The sequence below is a fragment of the Siphateles boraxobius genome, unplaced genomic scaffold (assembly GCF_051911475.1).
Source record: "Siphateles boraxobius isolate OS27281-9 unplaced genomic scaffold, OSU_SipBor_1 130, whole genome shotgun sequence".
Taxonomy (NCBI): Eukaryota; Metazoa; Chordata; class Actinopteri; order Cypriniformes; family Leuciscidae; genus Siphateles; species Siphateles boraxobius.
This window is the reverse complement of record NW_027508734.1, coordinates 20,284,003-20,302,726: the sequence shown is the minus strand read 5'-3', so window position 1 is coordinate 20,302,726 and position 18,724 is coordinate 20,284,003. Positions and strand designations below refer to the sequence as shown.

Sequence of the window (18,724 nt, the reverse complement as noted above, 5' to 3'; positions counted from 1 at the left end):
AGCACTTCACTTCACTCTCATTCTTGTGTGTATATTTTTCAGGTCCGCAAAATCAGCCACTTCATTTAATTACCTCTTCAGACAAGCATGGCTCTGATCTATTGAAAGTAGAGTACATCAAAGTAAGCATGAGTAGCTCGCTTATCAAGCACTCTATAAAAGACTCTCTTAAATGGGTTGTTTTAGCTAAGTGGTTTGATTTGTGCTGGTCTGTGTGGCCTTTTTGTGTCCTTTAGGCTGATGTGAATGGACCCAACTTTAACACCTTATTTAATAATACAGAACAGACACTGAAGGTATGTTTAAGTTTTACAGTTCCAAATAATTGAATGCCAATACTCATTCATTCATTCATTCAAATATTTTTTATTAAGATAAAAATGTTTATCTTTTTTTGTAAAAATAAAATGAATAAATATAATTAATGTAGTAAAATACTTTTTATTGTATGTATTTGACACACACACCTACTTTAAAGAGCTTGGGCATTTAAAGCGTCAGACAACAAAACTGCAGCATGCGCTTATAATAAACAGAACGATAACGTTATAATATAATTATTTATAGTTTATAATAAAAATTATTTGTATATGACTGTATTTGATACACACACACACACACACACACACACACACACACACACACACACACACACACACACACACACACACACACACACACACACACACACACACACACACACTATATTTATGTATGTATGTATGTGTGTGTGTGTGTGTGTGTGTATATATATATATATATGTGTGTGTGTGTATCAAATACAGTCATATACAAATAATTTTTATTATAAACTATAAAGATAATTATATTATAACGTTATCGTTCTGTTTATTATAAGCATGCTGCAGTTTTGTTGTCTGACGCTTTAAATGCCCAAGCTCTTTAAAGTAGGTTGAATTCTCATTGGCTGTCAATGTTTTTATCATTCATCAACAGGAAAAAAAAATTCTCTGTGCCGTTATCGTTTTAGTTGTGGTGTGGCTATTCTTTTACATTTAGAATGATTTTTAAAAGTATCGTTATAGTTATAGTCTTTGGTGTGAACAGGCCTTAAGTCTTTTTTTTTTGTTTTTACATGCAGAAACAAATGCTTAATTATTTTTCGTTTGAAAAAGCTTTTTTTTGAAAAGTTAAATTAAGTTATTGATTTATTTTATTTCACAGGTGGAGTTTTCCTCATTGGACTTCAAGCTGCACACTAAAGCTTTGCTGTCTACCATCAACTACATGAATTCGGCAATACCACAAGACCTTACAGCCTCTAAAGAAAGAGAAACCAAGAGACGAGACCAGAGAGTGGCGGCAGGGAAGACAGGTGGGAACGCTGGCACACACACATATTGACAATACATGTGTGAAAACAAATGCATTTTGCTTGTCAAATTTTTAGGTTGTCCCTGAATATTCCTCATGCTTCCATGTTGTCTTTGTCTCCGCTTTATAGGTTTTTTCATGGGTAAAGAATGTTTTTTTTTAACCCTTGCACTGGTCTTGACATGAAATGTACTAACAGGAGTCTGAAACAGTATCTGTTTTGCTTGTGTTAAAGCATGTTGCAGACTGTACTGGTTTCAGATTATCACACAATGTGTTGTTTGTGTGTTTTAACTGGAGTGTCTATGTTTTCTTAGTGTCCAAGGTTTCGAAGGACTCTGGTGTTGTGAACTTTAAACTCTCTGCTGTGCTTGGCTCCTTCAGAGTGGCTGTCTGCGATGACAGAAGCAACATTGCTGACATACGGATCCAAGGTAGAAAAAACTAAAGTGTCTGTACATTAAAGTCAGCTTTTCTTAAAATGATTACATTGCATTATATGTTAATTTAATTTCTTTTCCATAAGAACATTGTATGCAAGTTAACCAAACATGGTTCTTTCATTTATGTCAGGCATTGATGCATCTGTGGTGGTCCAGGCCAAAGAAACCGATGTTTTTGCCCGTCTGCGTGACATTGTGGTTCTTGATGTGGACCCTAAAACCATCCATAAAAAGGTAAGAGATTAGTCATATTGTTTTTGGAAGATTTGCAGATGTGGAGTTTCTGTGCTCCAGTCATATTTGTGTGAATACCACCAGGCGGTGTCAATTGTTGGAGAAGAGGTGTTCAGCTTCAAGATGACCTTGTACCCTGGGGCCACTGAAGGCGAAGGCTACACTGACACCTCCAAAGTGGATGGGAAAGTTATCTTGAGACTTGGCTGTATCCAGATTGTCTACTTGCACAAGTTCCTTATGTCTTTATTGGTGAGAATTAATGCAAATGCACTTCCCTTTTATACATGTGCTCAAATGCTGTCGTCTGTATTACTCTGTCATCTAAAGTTAATACCAATAGATAAGTCACTTATTACTAAAACAAACGGGGACAAAGCTTTTGAAAATCAGTATTTCTCAGTGTCTGTATTTTTATTTATTTATTTATTTTGTCTGGACATTTATGCCCCCCCCCCTTTTTTTTTTTTTTTTGCTGCTCCGACACCTTTTCCTCCCCTCATAGTTTTTGTTAACTGTGTCTTCCTCTTTTCAGGACTCTTTTAGCTATCAGTACTCTGCTGATGAGGTACAGCCTTGGGCATGCTGCATTAAAGTCTTTTGCTTTGCAGCTTAACTTCAAATGCACCTCTTCACACATTGAAATATGTCTACACCCCACTAAACTGTACTGAATTTGTTGTGCACATAATTAAACCTTTAATTTGATTGTAAAATGGAAACTTTAATCCAGTTTAACAACATTCACAGTGATGTTTATGACTGCCTTTGTTTTGTTTCTAGTGCAGTGATTCTCAACTAGGGCCTCAGAAAACTTTCAAGGGAACAGATGGATGACTTATAAGTATTCAGATTAATACAATTCATAAAAGGAATTAAATTAATTTTAAAAAAAGTTGTATCTGTATATAAAAACTAAATATTTTACTATAATCTAAATTAATTAAATTAAAATGCTAAAAAAAAAAAGATGTAGACTGAACTCATGCTGTTTTAATAAAAACTTAATGTCAAAAAAGTTGAGAAACACTGCTCTAGTGGCAGGTTAATACTAAAAGTTAATACTGGTTAAAAAATGAAGAAGAATATTATAGAAAAATATATATTCTGAAAGCTGGAAAACATTATTTAGTTTTTTTTTTTTGCTCTGCTGCTAAGTCATGAAAATTTTATTAGATTTAAACTAAACAGAAGCAGTTTCCAGTCACTAATATTGTTAATAATATTTCAGTATTGCTTACATTACATTTATATATACCACTGATATATAACAAACTCTTTTATAATGGGTATGACTTTTTAGTTATGCTTTGCTTTTCAAATAAGGTAGTTCAAAGAACCACAAGAAAGGTTTATTTAAACCACAATAACTTTTTGTGCATCTCTCAAAAGGTTGCATCCATACTTGAGATTGTTTAAACATTAAAACTGCAGTTTGGAATTTCTGCACCACTAGTGGCATCAAACAGAATTGTGTACCCCTTCTTTCATCTTCCATTTTTTGGAAACAGGTCAGAAATGCCAAGTCTTACAGTAAGTCCGTATTGAGTCAGTAACAGTTTACAATTCTCTTTTGCTGCTGTTAATGTTACAGAATAACATACAGCTCTAATGCTGTTTTGTTTTTTTGTAATTAAGTATATCAGCATTCACTACTTCATTTTAATTGTGAGGTGTTCCTGTTCTAACTGTGAGATATTGTTAAAGAAGTGGACATTCAATTATGCATATTCACACTATGGTTCTCTTTACATGCAGTAAGGCCCAGCATATTTAAATTACTTGATCATGAATGTGTGGATTTGCATGTCTGCTTGTATCTCATACCGCATACTGAAGTAGAAATCTCTGAAATCTGAGATGGAATTTCGCACGATATGGATGCCTTTATTTTACTGGTTCTAACTTTCATCCTCGACATGCTTAATAGAAACAGCTCACCTGTCATACCCAGACAATATAATCATCAACTTTTACTACTTTATGTCACAAACAAATACTGTTTCACACCAGCACTGCTTTTTCCACCCCTGTTGAATTTGCAACGTTTTGTTGTAAATTTGGCTTTCAGGCATTTTAAAATACAAGAACATCCCTGCATGAACTTTTCCTACTATGGATCCCAAGTTGTCACATTAAAACCTTCCCTCACATCCATGTCAAGTCACACTAAGCTGTAACTAACTGTTGGTTGTCTTCCATAGATGTTTGTGGATAACTTCCAGACAGCTAAAGAGGCTCTCAGTGCCGCCACGGCTCAGGCCGCGGAGAAAGCAGCTTCCAGTGTGAGGGATTTTGCTCTGAGGAGCTTCAGACTTGCCATGGACATCAGACTGAAGGCCCCCCTTATCATAATCCCTCAGTCCTCCACATCATATAATGCATTTGTGGTTGACCTGGGTCTCATTACTGTGGGGAACAGCTTCTCTCTGCTGGCAGCTGAGGGCTTCCCATTGCCTGCAGTTTTGGAGACCATGGATGTAAAACTCACACAACTCAAACTATCTAGGTAACAAAGAAAGCTGGAAATCTTCAAAATTAATTTATGTGATTTGAAGCAGATTTTACAGTCAAGTTAAAGAATAGTGCATTATATTCAGGTCTTTTTAGTCTTAGTGGTAGAATTATTTTAGTATTATTCACAAACTATTAGTATTTACTATATTAGTACTAAATTATATATATATATATATATATATATTGAATTAGCTTTTAGTTTATATTTTTAGTTTTCATTTTCATTTTAGTTTAAGTTGTATGCTTAGGTATTAATGCTATTAAGTCTTATGTTTTGTGGGTTTGTATTTAAAAAAACAACAACATTTTTTATCGAACTTATTTACTTTAAGTTTTAGTAATGTTGGTTCTTCAAAATAATTTTATTTAATTCAGTTTGTTGGAAAGGCAACATTTTGAGTAAAATCTAAGTACTTTTGTATAAGTTAATAGCTTTAGTTTGTTAACAATAACAACAGTGATTTTCTGAACCTGTTTCTTGTTTGATTCAGATGATTTAGAGATGGCTCCTAACTTTCTCTTATATATTTGATCTTCTTTCTCCAGGACTGTTCTGAAGCATGATGCTGATCCTCTAGATATTGAAATTCTGGAGCCCATAAATCTCGAGCTTTTAGTCAAGCGTAATTTGGCTTCCACTTGGTACAACAAAATTCCTGGAGTGGAGGTCAAAGGAGTACTTAGATCAATGAAAGTGAGTTCCTCGTGATGTTTTGAAAATTAAATTATTTAATCTAAAATCTAAAATGGGAGCCAAAGATGATTCGCTGGAGAGAACTAGACTAAAGATTAGTACTTTTCTGCCATCTGTAGATGGCTCTTGGCCAGGAGGATTTTGGGGTCCTCATGAGAATCCTAGCAGAGAACATTGGCGAGGGAAGCAGGACTGCTGGAGTGGAGGGAACAAAAACTTCTGCTAAAGGTTTAATCTTTCACTAAACTTCAGTCAGTAAAGTTTCTTTGAGGGCTTCATTTTACCCCTTTTTCCTCCACAGATGAAGCTGTTATAGATGAAGGATTGATAGAGACACTTCCTGTGGGGACAGGGCTTCAACCTGCATTGACCAATGGTGCTTTTACTGAGAATGTTGTCAATGTGCTGCTCAATTTTGAAATCAAGGAGGTGATTAACCTCATTTAAGTTCTTATTTTCAGTTGTCTTGCAGTAATAACTCCAACTGGTGTGGACTGAGAATCCTGTACCTTTTTATCTTCTGAGAATCCTGTATCTTTCCATTTTTGTAGGTTATGCTGAAGTTGAAAAAGTCTAAAAATGGGCAAGAGTCTCCCTTTTTGGTTCTTCATGTAGCTCAGCTAGGAATCGATACCAAAGTTCGAAAATATGACATGGAGGCGACAACATACATCAAAACCATTTCCATGAAGTGCCAAGAATTCCCTGGTTTGTAGCGCTTGGTTTAAAAAACTCACAGTGCAAAGCAACACAATTTCATAAAGTAGTAGAATTAATTTATATTTGTGAAGCTATAAACACATAAATTAAGTATATTATCTAAATAAATCATTTTATTTTAACTCTTTTTTTTTTTTTTTTTTTTTTTTTGCAGATTCAAATGGAGAACCGCTCTGTATAATCAGTTCTTCAGCAGAGTCTGGAGCAGATCTTTTTGAAGTCAAATATTTTAAGGTATCTATTTCTTTTTGATGTACAAATGTGAGTGCATAATTTCAATCATTGCATTAATCTATAAGCTCTAGCTAGTGATCAAATTCCCTACACAGACATTGTTAACAACCTCCTATATTGTCAAGTGATTGAAAATATAGTCAAACCTATATTGTCATGGGTTAGTTCACCCAAAACTTTAAATTTTGTCATCATTTACTCACCCTCATATTGTTCCAAACCTGTATGAGTTTGTTTCTTCTGTTGAACACAAAAGAAGATATTTTAAAGAATGTTGGTAACCAGACAGTTGACGGCACCCATTGACTTCCATAGTAGGAAAAAAAATACTGATGATGAAAAAAAATGATGACAACATTTTTTGTGTGTGGGTTTAAAGTCACTCATGAGTATACTGTTAAAAGTCCAGAGATATGAATGCATATTAATCAAGTTCTGATGAAATGCATAGATGTGTAAATGTATAGAAACCTATGTGATATTTTCAGAAACGGTGCTAATAGATATTTCAATATTGATTGGATTATTTTTTAATGTATTCCTAGAATTACATTTGAAATCATAATGGAAGACAAACAAATAGCAGGGGTTGAGAGGTTCATGATCCATTGAATGCATGATTGGGGATCTTAAACTTGATTCCTGTCTTTGTAGGCTGATCGAAATGGGCCCAACTTTGCTAGCGTTTACCAGAATACTGAGCAGAAGATCAATGTAAGCATCTGTAAATAATGTAAAATAATATACAGTTTTGGAAATTGAGGGTGTAACAGGCCTTTGTGTGTCTTTAGGTGGTATTCTCCTCCCTAGACTTGATGTTGCATACTGAGGCTCTCCTCTCTACTATGGACTTCCTGTCTGCTGCCCTGTCCACCAGCAGTCTGCCCTCGCCTGGGAAAGAGAGCAAAAAGAGTGACGACATGAGAACTACCTCTGCTAAATCCAGTAAACGCACTCACTGAAACTGACAAACACTGCATTCTTTCACACATTTTAAGAATGAAGTAACGAAGAATTGTTTTTTGTCTTAGCTGCATTGAGCTCTCCCTCTGATGGTGACATCATTGACCTGATGGTGAATATGCAGCTTGGTGCATTTAATGTGTTGGTGTGTGACCAGAAGAGCAACATGGCAGACATCAAGATTCAAGGTTTCAATCCATTTCTTTTTTGAAAATTAAAAAACACCATGTGCTATATATTCTCATAAAGTTACATTACTGCTACTGCAAAACAATAATAAATTAATACAGGCTTTAAAATGCAAGCTTTTAGTACATCAATATGATTGTATTTAGGATATAATGCATTTAATATTATATACTAACCTTAGTTTTTTGCCAGAAAATTTTATAATCACGTTGTATTATTGTATTTTTTTTAAATTGTTGTATTAAAGCAACTTGTTTGTTTGTTTTATGTATATCATCTGCTTATATATATTTCTTGTTTATTCTAAAGCTGGTTTTGTTTGGTTGTTGATTATAAAACTGCTCCTCCTGTAGGTTTGGATGGTTCTCTACAAATGCAAGGAACTCGGACACACATATCCACACGTCTGCGTGACTTCATAGTCATCAATGTGGATCCTAAAACAATTCACAAGAAGGCAAGTTAGCCCGACAAGTTAATCTTATAGACTTTTACCATTTGTTTAACTATTTACTATTTTATTTACAATTATATATTTTTAAGTTGGATTTTATTTAAACAAAATAAGTGAAAGTAAAGTGAACTGCAATATCTGTTATTTTTTATTTCTGGTTCTCTAGGCCATCTCAATCGTAGGCGATGAGGTGTTCAGCTTCAGCATGAGTCTAACACCCAAAGCCACTGAGGGGGCTGGGTATACAGACACTTCAATGGTCGATGGCAAAGTGAAACTCAACGTGGGCTGTATTCAAGTCGTCTACCTTCACAAATTCGTCATGTCATTGCTGGTGAGTTTGAATTGCACCCATGGCCTCTGCTAATTCAAGCACATTAACTTACCTTTACTTTCTCTCTCTACAGAATTTTAGTAATAACTTCCAGACAGCTAAAGAGGCTCTCAGTGCCGCCACGGCTCAGGCCGCGGAGAAAGCAGCTTCGAGTGTGAGGGATTTTGCTCAAAAGAGCTTCAGACTTGCTATGAACATTAGACTGAAGGCCCCCCTTATCATAATCCCTCAGTCCTCCACATCCCAGAATGCTGTGGAGGCGGACCTGGGTCTCATTACTGTGAGAAACAGCTTCTCTCTGCTCCCAGTGGAAGGTTGTCCACTGCCTGCTGTCATAGATAATATGGATATCGAGCTCACTCAGCTAAAGCTGTCCAGGTAGCCCACTGCCATGAAGCTTATCTAGGATTCTCAGACTTACTTTTCACAGTATAATTATATGCAGCATATGTCCATTTATGTATCTGATAATAAACTGAACAGAATTAATTTCAAGCCAGCATTCTAGTTGTCCATTTTACAACTTTGTATGTTTCCTCTTATGCATCCTTTTGTTCGATATCCTCAGAATTTTCATGGAGCAGGACTCAAATCAGCCTAGTTCAAAACTGTTGGAGCCAGTCAACCTGGTTCTGTCTGTAAAACGTAACCTGACGGCATCATGGTACCAGAAGATGGCTGCCATAGAGGTGGATGGAGATCTGAAGCCCATGAAGGTCTGTTCACATACCGCATGTATGATGCCAGAACATATTCTCTGCTTTTTAAAAAGTCGGAATATAACAGAAGTAGCAAAGTATATAGAGAGGGAATTATATAAAAAAATTTTAACCAGGTTATTGAAAAAGTCTGGTAGTTTCACTGCAAGATCGAGTTATGACATTTTGATTTAAAAAAAACGAAGAAAAAAAAACAATTTTCATGGATGAATCGTTCACACTAACATCAGTAACATGTAATTAGAAAAAATACATTTTCACTTCATACATTTACTCAACCTCAAGTTGTTCCAAACCTGTTCGTGTGTTCTTTCTTCTGCTGAACAAAAAATATATATATATTTTGAAGGTAACCAAACAATTGTTGGGAACCATTGATTTCCATAATATGAAAAAAATGGAAGTCAATAGTGCCCCACAACTGTTTGGTTACAAACATTCTTCAAAATATCCTCTTTTATGTTCCACATAACAAAAATTCATATAGGTTTTGAACAACTTGAGGGTGAGTAAATGATGACAGAATTTTCATTTTTGGGTAAACTATCCCTTTAAATGGATCTAATGTCACAGTTTGTGGAAATTGCTATTTTTATAAACTATAATAATTAATTATTATAGTTTTGGCTGGTCCATATATTCTTGGATAGGGTTATATGTAATTATAAAATTGGAGTGATTGTTGGGAAATGAATCAAGATTCTCACATGTTCCAGGTGGCTCTGTGTCAAGATGACCTGACTGTCCTGCTGCGGATTCTGATGGAGAACATCGGGGAGGCGAGCAGCCTTCAATCTGACACACCGATTGGCTCGGAGTTGGCTATCAAACAAGAGAGTGTGCTTGTCAGAGCACGTACGGCCACTGGTGAGAGAAAACATGGACACACAGATGTTTTGTTGAATGATCTTGCTTATAGAGAAGAACTTAAAGGATGGCCTTGTTTTGTGCAGGCTCTGAGATTCTTGTGGGGAAGCTGTCTGAAAATAAACTGAAGGAGGCAGAGCTTCTGGAGAGTGTCAAATTCAGCTTTAATGTTGAGTCGCTTGGCCTCATGCTCTACAGTAACGACCCTGTACAGGTGTGTATAAAGCCTACAGATTTGTGAACATCAGTGACTGTCCTAAAGTGAGCATTTAGAAAAAGCATTTTACCCCCCCCCCTCTCTCTCTATCTCTCTTTCTTTCTCTAGCCCTCTGTACATCAGGAGCAGTTGTGTTTAGGTGAATTTATGCTGCGTAAAATGGAGACTTCAGGCAAAATGTTTAGTAATGGGAATATGCAGGTCTCCACCATCCTCACCACATGCACACTGGATGACAGGAGGAGCGGCATTCAAAGAGTCACATCCAGGTGATTTACACATAATAAAACCTAATACAATAACAAACAATTATAAAATAAACATAATTATATATATTATTTATAAATTACAATATATGTACTACCTGTCAAAAGTTAGCAATAATTAAAACATTTTTTTAAATGTTTATGAAATGATCATGTGACACTGAAAACTGGAGTGTGCCACAGGAATAAATGGCTTTTTAAAATATATGAAAATGGAAAACAGTTCATTTAAATTGTAATAATATTTCTCATATGGTTTTTTCTTTATTTTGATCAAATAAATCTATGTGCCTCTTGAGCACAAGAGACTTCTTTTCAAAAACATGAAATGTAAAAAAAAATAGTTTTAAACACTTTTATTTAATGTGACATTACATAAAATGATTGACAGACAGAGAACATTTTTACTTCTAAAATTGTACTTCTAAGAAATAAGCATCTACTTTTTGTACAGTCTTGTTTCTAGGCCTCATTTCTCTGGTTTGATCGCTCAATATTATTTTTCCCTGTAGGATGCTGGGAAGGCGTGATGAGGAGACAACAGAGCCCATGATTGATGTGACGTATTCTCAGAGTGTGGATGAGCGCTTGGTGGTCGCTGTGCTACAGAAGCTCTATCTGTGTGCTAGCGTGGAGTTCCTGTTGGCTGTTGCCGACTTTTTTGTGCAAGCCCTGCCTACAAGCTCGCCTACACAGCAAGAGAAAACCAATCAGCTGCCGCTCAAATACGTCTCAGAACCCAAAATCCAGTGTGAACCTAAAGCAGGTGTGAATGCTACTGCTGAAAAAAATGAGCTGTTGCATGTTAAATGTAAAATGTTGTGTGAAGCCAATATATTGTAGATTAACACTGTGAACAACAAGTTAAACCTGTTCTTGGAGTTGTAAAGGTTAAGTTTGTCATTTTTTGCTACCAGCAGCATCAAACAGAACTGCAAAAATAATGTTTGTGTCTCACACTCCTGGAAATAGGAAATGTCAGGGAATTTCAAAAGTGTGATTTCCAAACCTGGAAAAGTCATGGAAATTAATAAAATCTTCCTGGGTCATGAAAATCATTATAGTCAATAATATGCATTTTTTTTATCAGTTCTAAAGTATTTGGGCTAGAAATACTTGAGTACAATGTCTATAAATTAAAACAAACATGTTTATCTGATCGTCATTCATAACTGGGAAAATCATGGAAAATTGTGTTTTTAAAAAATATATTTTTTCCTATCATCAGCCCCAGCTCCGAAAACAAGACTAAGAGCAGTTGTGGTGGACCCAGAGGTTGTGTTTGTGGCTGATCTGATGAAGGCCGATGCTCCTGCGCTGGTAGCCTCATTCCAGTGTGATTTTAGCCTGCTGTCTGAAGACACCGGCCAGGCCATGAAGGCCAGCGTCAAAAGCCTCAAAGTGCTCGCCTGCCCCTTCATCAGGACGGAGAGTCACAAAGCCGTGACCACCGTATGTTTATTGATTCCTACTAATGTTTTTCTGTTTTAACTCTATTTTTACAACAGGAATAAAGTTTTTTTGATTTTTTTTAAGAGGTGGAGCGAAAATATATTGCATGTTATGTAACTGCAGTTATCTCTATAATGATTTGCAAACTATGAATTTGTATTTACTGCAGGTGCTGAGACCGTGCTCTGTTGAACTTGAGACCAAAATGCCAGCCAATGCCCCATTAACTGGTTCTGTAACTGTAGAGGAGGTCATAGTAAAAGTGGGTGTTAACTGTTTGCCATATTGATATCTTGTGAAATAACTAGAGGAACATATACACTACCATTCAATAGTTCGGGGTCGATACAATTTTTAATGTTTTTGAAATAACTCTCTTATGCTCTCCAAGGCTACATTTATTTATCAAATATACACTAAAACAGTAATATTGTGAAATATTATTACAGTTTAAAAATAACTTTTTTCTATTTTAATATATTTTAAAATGATATTTATTCCTGTGATGTAAAAGCCGAATTTTCAGTATTATTACTCCAGTTTTGAGTGCCACATGATCCTTCGGAAATCCTTCTGATACACTGATATGTAGCTCAAGAAACATTTATTTTTTTATCAATGTTAAGACACATTTCTGCTGTTTAATATTTTTGTGGATTCTTTGATGATTCTTTGATGATTAGAAGTTCAAAAGAATTTCCAGTAGTTGAAGTAGAAATCTTTTGTAACAATAGAAATGTCTTTACAGTCACATTTTATCAATTTAATGCATCCTTGTGAATAACAGTATTGATTTCTTTAAAAAAAAAAAAAACTTTTGAACACTAGTGTATTTGCTCCCTAAACTGTAAAAGACTGCACCTTTTGTGTGTGTGTGTAAAAAGATGCTGTAGCTATGTCAAGATTATGACATGTTCTTCTCTGTAAATGTATACAGTATTATGCAAATGTCTTATGTTTTCATTACATATCATTTGAGTATTTGCTAATCTGTGTTGAATTAACCTGCTTTTTCTCCGTCTTGCTGTTTTAGATCTCTCCTATCATTCTTAACACTTTCATTACCATCACGGCGGCCATGGCTCCCAAACCTAAAGAAGAGCCGTCACAGCAGACGTCCGATGACCTGAACAGTCTCTGGTCTTTGATAAAAGTTGCTAATGCAAACTACTGGTTCCTTGGTGTGGACACGGCCTCCGAGGTCACTGAGAGCTTTAAGGATGTGGACAGCAGTAAGGACGGAGAGAGTTTTGGGATGAGCGTGAAGGTGGTGCAGGTCACGTTGGAGTCAGGCTTGGGGCATCGGACTGTTCCCTTGCTGCTTGCAGAATCATCGTTCACCGGGACTGCTCAGAACTGGTCGTCATTGCTTAGTGTCTCTGCAGATATGACACTGGAGGTGAATTACTTCAACGAGACTCATGCAGTATGGGAGCCACTGCTTGAGAGAGTGGACAATGGGAAACAGAGGTGGAAGCTCAAATTGAACGCAAGTAGATTTTTTCCGCTTATTTTTTCTTTTCTGCGTATAAACATGAATCCACATTCCCACCCTATCAAATATCATGAAGGTTGTTGTGTTAGTGATTATTTGTGTGTTTCTGTGTGTAGATAAAGAATAACCCTGTTCGAGATAAAAGTCCAGGTCCTGGGGAGGATTTTATCATGTTGCCAGACCCTCGCACAGCCATCACCATATGTTCCAAAGACACCATGAACATCACAGTGTCCAAGTGCTGCCTCATTGTCTTCAACAACCTGGCTAAGGTAAACAAAAAGTGACATTAAATTCCTTTTCAATGTTCCAAAAGATTTCCATTTCAAATAAATCATGTTTTTTTTTTTTTACTTTTCATTCATCCAACAATCCTGAAAAAAAGTATCATGGTTTCCACAAAAATATTAAGTAGCATAACTGTTTTCAACATTTATAATAATTGGAAATGTTTTATGAACACCAAATATTAGAATGATTTCTGAAGGATTGTGTGACACTGAAGACTGAAGTGATGATGCTGAAAATTCAGCAGGAATTTTTATTTTATATTAAAATAGAAAATAGTTATTTTAGTTATTTTATGTATTTATGTATTAATATTTCACAATATTACTGTTTTACTGTATGTTTGTTAAATAAATGCAGCCTTGGTGAGAATAAAAGACTTCCTTCAGAAACATAAAAAGAAATAATCTTACCAACCCACAACTTTTGAACAGTAGTGCATGCTAAACATATAAAAATTAAACTTGTTCATTTATTTCTCTCTTGTCAGGCCTTCTCAGAGAGCACAGCCTCCACTTTTGACCATTCTCTCAAGGAGAAATCCTCGTTCACCATTCGCAATTCGTTGGGCATTCCTCTCATTGTTCAGCACAGCGCTAACCTGCGTTTGGTTGGCTCATCCACGCTGGGAAAACTGCACGAATTGGCTGTGGATAAAAGTGTGGATTTAGACCATTCATCCTTTGAGCGTTCATCACGACTGTCCGCACTGCAGAGGCAGGAAAGCTGCTTATTCAATCTCAGCGTAGGTCAGTAACATGGATAATATACGCTTCGTAAACTATTCAAATGTCTAGGGTTGCGCCTTTAAAACCTAGTAAGCTGCCTACCTAGATACTATTTTTGGGCATAAAATGCACTTAGGAAGTTCAAGCATGTCTGTGATGCCCAAAAATGCTGTCTTGGTAGGTCGCTCTCTAAAGCTTTTACTTTAGTTAGTAACCCATACAAGCATATAGGAAGTCAGATCTGGTTATTCTATTTGTTAGATTACTTTTAAATAATTTTTATAGTATCCTTTAATATTTGAGGTACAGTGTAATATTTCTTAGGTCAGGAATACCGTAATCCTAATCATAAATGTCCTCTGTGCAGTTCCCTCAGGTTATAGTGAGATTTCAAATATCCCGTTGGGTAAGCCTGGCCGCAGACTGTATAATGTCAGAGGACCCATGCAAATGGAAGCTGTGTCTGTGCTGCTTCAGATCGATGCCAGCGAGGGCAACAAGGTCATCACAGTACGGTCCCCCCTACAGGTTCGTCTGCTCACTTTACCTGCAGAGAGCGTACATCTGTCCACCTGTCTCGATAAAGAAATAATTATTCATGAAAAAGACCTTGTTAAAATCATGGTGACATTGATATTTTATTGTACGTTAACTGTACGTTAATATGTGTTTACAGATAAAGAACCATTTCTCGGTGCCTTTTGCCATTTTGAAGTACTCTTCTGAACTTGGAGTGATGGTGAATGTAGGGGTTGCTGAGCCTGAGAAGGAGTGTCATGTTCCCCTAGAAGCTTACAGGTATGGGCTACGTGTAATTGCCTACTTTGTTTCAGTGCATTTTGAATTCACATGAGTTAAATATCATGAGTGGCAACTGTAAAGAAGATCTTTGACTACATATCACTACATATTTACAATTCAATCACTATACCAGGGGTGTAGAGTGTATTGTTTTCATGCACCAGGGGGCTTTAGATTACATTTACGTATGAAATCGCCAATTAGAGAATATTAATCAAACTGCATTTTTGACAAGAAAAAGAGAAGCAACATGCTGCTCTTAGCTGGATAACTTCAGATTTAATTCTCCATTTCAGAGTACAAAGCGAACAAAAAGACCTAAAAAAAAGGTCCAAAACAACACATTAAAAAGTTCTGCGACCCTATCAAAAAGCTAAAGCTAGAATATATTACAAATATAAAAAATTATAAATAATCACAAACATTTAATCATTTTATTTGCATAACTTAGTTTTTTTTTTTATCTTGTGCCTGACACCCCTGCTATTAACTGTCAAATAAACTACCTGTACTTTTTTGTACTTTATAATGTAACTTTCTGTGCTATATATATTCCATCAGGAGTCAGCTGTTCTTACTACCTGTTGGTCCTTTAGAAGATCTGTATCGGGCATCGTCCACATGCATCTCATGGAAGGAACAGGTACACGTGAGCTCAGAGGTTCAAGCTGTGCTGCAGTGCCCTGCCATAGACAGCAGCTTCCTGCCACTGGTGGTGAACACACTGGCCGTGCAGGATGACCTCAGCCACATCGCCAGCCACGGGGAAGGGGACTGGGACCCTGCTTATGTCATCCACCTGCACCCAGCTGTCACTGTCAAAAACCTGTTACCTTACTCAATACGCTACCTACTGGAGGTGCGGAATATTGCAGTTTCAATACACAAATGCCAAAATCCATTTGACATATACTAAAATTTAAAAGTTTGTGGTCAGTAAGATTTTTTTTTAAATGTTAAGAAGTCTCTTATGCTCACGAAGACTGCATTTATTTGATCAAAAATAGTCACAACAGTAATATTGTAAAATATTTTTACAATTCTAAATACATTTATTCATGTGATGACAAAGCTGAATTTTCAGCAGTTATTACTCCAGTCGTCAGTCTCATGATTCTTCAGAAATCATTCTAAAATGCTTATTTGGTGTTCATGAAACATTTGCTATTATTATCAATGTTGAAAAAGGTTGTGTTGCTTCTTTTTTTTTTTTGGAAACCATAATACTTTATTTCAGAATTCTTTGAATAGAAAGCACAAAAGAACAGCCTTCGTTGGAAATAGAAAAAATTTGAATTATAAATGTCTATATTGTTACTCTTGATAAATTTAATTCGTCCTTGCTGAATAAAAATATAATTAAAAAAATCGTACTGACCCCAAACATTTGTGTATGACACGTTCATATAAAATCAATCAGTATGATTCATTATCTATTTAATATTAGCCAACAGACATTTATTAAAACCTCATCACGTCTCTCATAGGGCTCTGCTGACTTCTATGAGCTTCAGGAGGGCAGTGCGGCGGATGTGCTGAATTCGAATGTTGGAGGTGAAATAATGGAACTTGTTTTGATCAAGTACCAAGGTCGCAACTGGACTGGGCGTATGAGGGTTAGCAGAGACATCCCCGAGTTCTTCTCCGTCTGCTTCACCTGCGACACCACAGAGGAACTGACCTTGGATGTGGGTGTGCATGTGTCTCACGTGAACAGCAAAATGATCCTCTCTGTTTATAGTCCATACTGGATCATCAATAAGACGTCCCGGGTGCTGCAGTATCGTGCCGAGGATACCTGTGTGAAACACCCATCCGACTTCAGAGACGTCATTTTGTTCTCCTTTAAAAAGAAGAATCTCTTCAGCAAGAATAAGGTTGGATTGGACTCATTGGCAGTGTTTGAACGATAAATCTATACAACTATTAGCCAAATCCTGAATAAAAATGTGTTTGGGCTGTCATGTCTGGAAAGCCATGTTTTACCTGTAGATTTTAATACAAAATGTTCAGATATTCCTTTCTAAATGTACATGCTGCTCTTCCTTTCAGGTGCAACTCTGTGTGTCCACCAGCTCCTGGTCTGATGGCTTCTCGCTGGACACCGTCGGCAGCTATGGATGTGTGCGCTGTCCAGACAAAGGCGGGGACTACTTGGTAAATACTTTGAACATTTAAAATCAGCATGAAACAGTAGTTGCGATCATATTTTATTCACTTATTGTGACATATATCCGAGTGCAACGGCTTCTCGAACAAGAAACTATGTAGAGTGGGACTTGATTTTGTCCATCTGGAATTGATTGGATTGTTGTTGTTTTTTTGGATCATTGTAGTTTTCTATTGCTGTGATGTTATGTGAGTGACAGGTTGTCCCGCCCTCAAGCCAGAGTTATTATTGTTATTATTGCCAGAGAAGTTATTTTGATTAAAGATTACAAGGGCACATGAATTTAAAAGAAAAAATACATATAATAACGAATAAATAATTTATAATAAACACTGCAATATTACATAAAAAATAAGATTTGTCCATTTTGATTTCATGGTGATTTTAACTATTGTCAAAGGATTTTAATATTGCTTCATCTTATGTACTTATATTTCATTATTTTCATGTTATGGCTGAGTAGAGATGCCCGATATATTAAAAATCTATACTATTTTGTCTAAATAAATAAATGAAAAATGCACTAAAAACTAAAATCAATCTTTTTAAATGCTACTGTACATGTGAATTTAGACACAACAACATTATAATGTATAGTATGGAAAATCTCATTTGATGTACCAGGTTGGGGTCAGCATCCAGATGAGCAGCTTTAATCTGACACGAATTGTTATCATGAGTCCCTTCTACACGCTGGTCAATAAGTCTTCGTTTGAGCTTGAGGTTGGAGAGGTGCAAAATAACAATGGTTTCAGCAACAAGTGGCACTACATCTCCTCCACTGAGGTCAGAGATGAATTCATCTTTTATCAAAGGCAGCAGTATGCACTCATTGTATTTGTGTTGACTGTACAATTGTGTGTGTTACAGTGTTTGCCTTTTTGGCCTGAGTCCAGCACAGGGAAGCTGTGTGCACGAGTTGTGGGATCTGAATCTATCTCCAAGTCGTTCTTCTTCAACAAGCAGGACAACGGGACTCTGCTGCGCATGGATCAGGTGAACATGCTCTGGATGTAAACATGATGCTAAAAATACTTTAAAAAACCGTATTGAGCACCTAATTCTAATCTTCTTTTCCATCAGTATGGTGGCGTGATAGTGGATGTGAATATCTCAGACCACTCCACCGTCGTCAGCTTCACTGATTACTATGATGGAGCTGCACCTGCTTTGGTTGTGAACCACACTCCCACAGCCACTGTCAACTTCAGACAGAGGTCTGACCGCTTTAATATTTAACTTCATATGACAGATTAATGAAAAGTCTGAATATGTCTGATGAGAAAGACCATGAAGATCTATTAGTCTTTTGTGGAAACTAGGGTTGTCACAATACCAAGTTTTCAGTAGTCAATAAGACCAATACCATAATTTCACAAATCGCACAAAGTAATTGTAATACCACAGCAAAAACGAATTGCTATTGTATACGCTGTTTTATTTAAATGTTAAATGTTGATACAAATATTAACTTAAGAGCGATTTTTACTTAATTGAGGAATACTTGAAGATCACATTCTGTTGTTTTAATTGAATTAAGCCAGTAGTAAAATAAAGACAAAAGAAAATTTACAAACAAAAAAAATAAATACATTTGTGGTTAT

General features: G+C 36.2%; 1 protein-coding gene across 1 annotated transcript in view; it reads left to right on the top strand.

The window, feature by feature from the left end:
* Positions 1 to 18,724, top strand: part of vps13c (vacuolar protein sorting 13 homolog C) — a 56,271-nt gene that overhangs the window by 23,786 nt on the left and 13,761 nt on the right. The window contains exons 30-66 of the mRNA XM_077228551.1: positions 43 to 122; positions 237 to 296; positions 1,186 to 1,336; positions 1,653 to 1,769; positions 1,909 to 2,012; positions 2,097 to 2,264; positions 2,548 to 2,580; positions 4,217 to 4,521; positions 5,076 to 5,223; positions 5,343 to 5,451; positions 5,525 to 5,652; positions 5,775 to 5,931; positions 6,098 to 6,177; positions 6,832 to 6,891; positions 6,969 to 7,122; positions 7,209 to 7,328; positions 7,683 to 7,786; positions 7,950 to 8,117; positions 8,191 to 8,495; positions 8,686 to 8,833; positions 9,553 to 9,703; positions 9,790 to 9,917; positions 10,029 to 10,189; positions 10,699 to 10,952; positions 11,415 to 11,638; positions 11,808 to 11,900; positions 12,672 to 13,127; positions 13,250 to 13,405; positions 13,912 to 14,170; positions 14,517 to 14,677; positions 14,826 to 14,947; positions 15,512 to 15,809; positions 16,438 to 16,827; positions 17,003 to 17,107; positions 17,745 to 17,906; positions 17,991 to 18,116; positions 18,204 to 18,337. Of these exons, the coding sequence (XP_077084666.1) occupies positions 43 to 122; positions 237 to 296; positions 1,186 to 1,336; positions 1,653 to 1,769; positions 1,909 to 2,012; positions 2,097 to 2,264; positions 2,548 to 2,580; positions 4,217 to 4,521; positions 5,076 to 5,223; positions 5,343 to 5,451; positions 5,525 to 5,652; positions 5,775 to 5,931; positions 6,098 to 6,177; positions 6,832 to 6,891; positions 6,969 to 7,122; positions 7,209 to 7,328; positions 7,683 to 7,786; positions 7,950 to 8,117; positions 8,191 to 8,495; positions 8,686 to 8,833; positions 9,553 to 9,703; positions 9,790 to 9,917; positions 10,029 to 10,189; positions 10,699 to 10,952; positions 11,415 to 11,638; positions 11,808 to 11,900; positions 12,672 to 13,127; positions 13,250 to 13,405; positions 13,912 to 14,170; positions 14,517 to 14,677; positions 14,826 to 14,947; positions 15,512 to 15,809; positions 16,438 to 16,827; positions 17,003 to 17,107; positions 17,745 to 17,906; positions 17,991 to 18,116; positions 18,204 to 18,337 (6,079 nt within the window). The remainder of the gene's footprint in view (positions 1 to 42; positions 123 to 236; positions 297 to 1,185; positions 1,337 to 1,652; positions 1,770 to 1,908; positions 2,013 to 2,096; positions 2,265 to 2,547; positions 2,581 to 4,216; positions 4,522 to 5,075; positions 5,224 to 5,342; positions 5,452 to 5,524; positions 5,653 to 5,774; positions 5,932 to 6,097; positions 6,178 to 6,831; positions 6,892 to 6,968; positions 7,123 to 7,208; positions 7,329 to 7,682; positions 7,787 to 7,949; positions 8,118 to 8,190; positions 8,496 to 8,685; positions 8,834 to 9,552; positions 9,704 to 9,789; positions 9,918 to 10,028; positions 10,190 to 10,698; positions 10,953 to 11,414; positions 11,639 to 11,807; positions 11,901 to 12,671; positions 13,128 to 13,249; positions 13,406 to 13,911; positions 14,171 to 14,516; positions 14,678 to 14,825; positions 14,948 to 15,511; positions 15,810 to 16,437; positions 16,828 to 17,002; positions 17,108 to 17,744; positions 17,907 to 17,990; positions 18,117 to 18,203; positions 18,338 to 18,724) is intronic.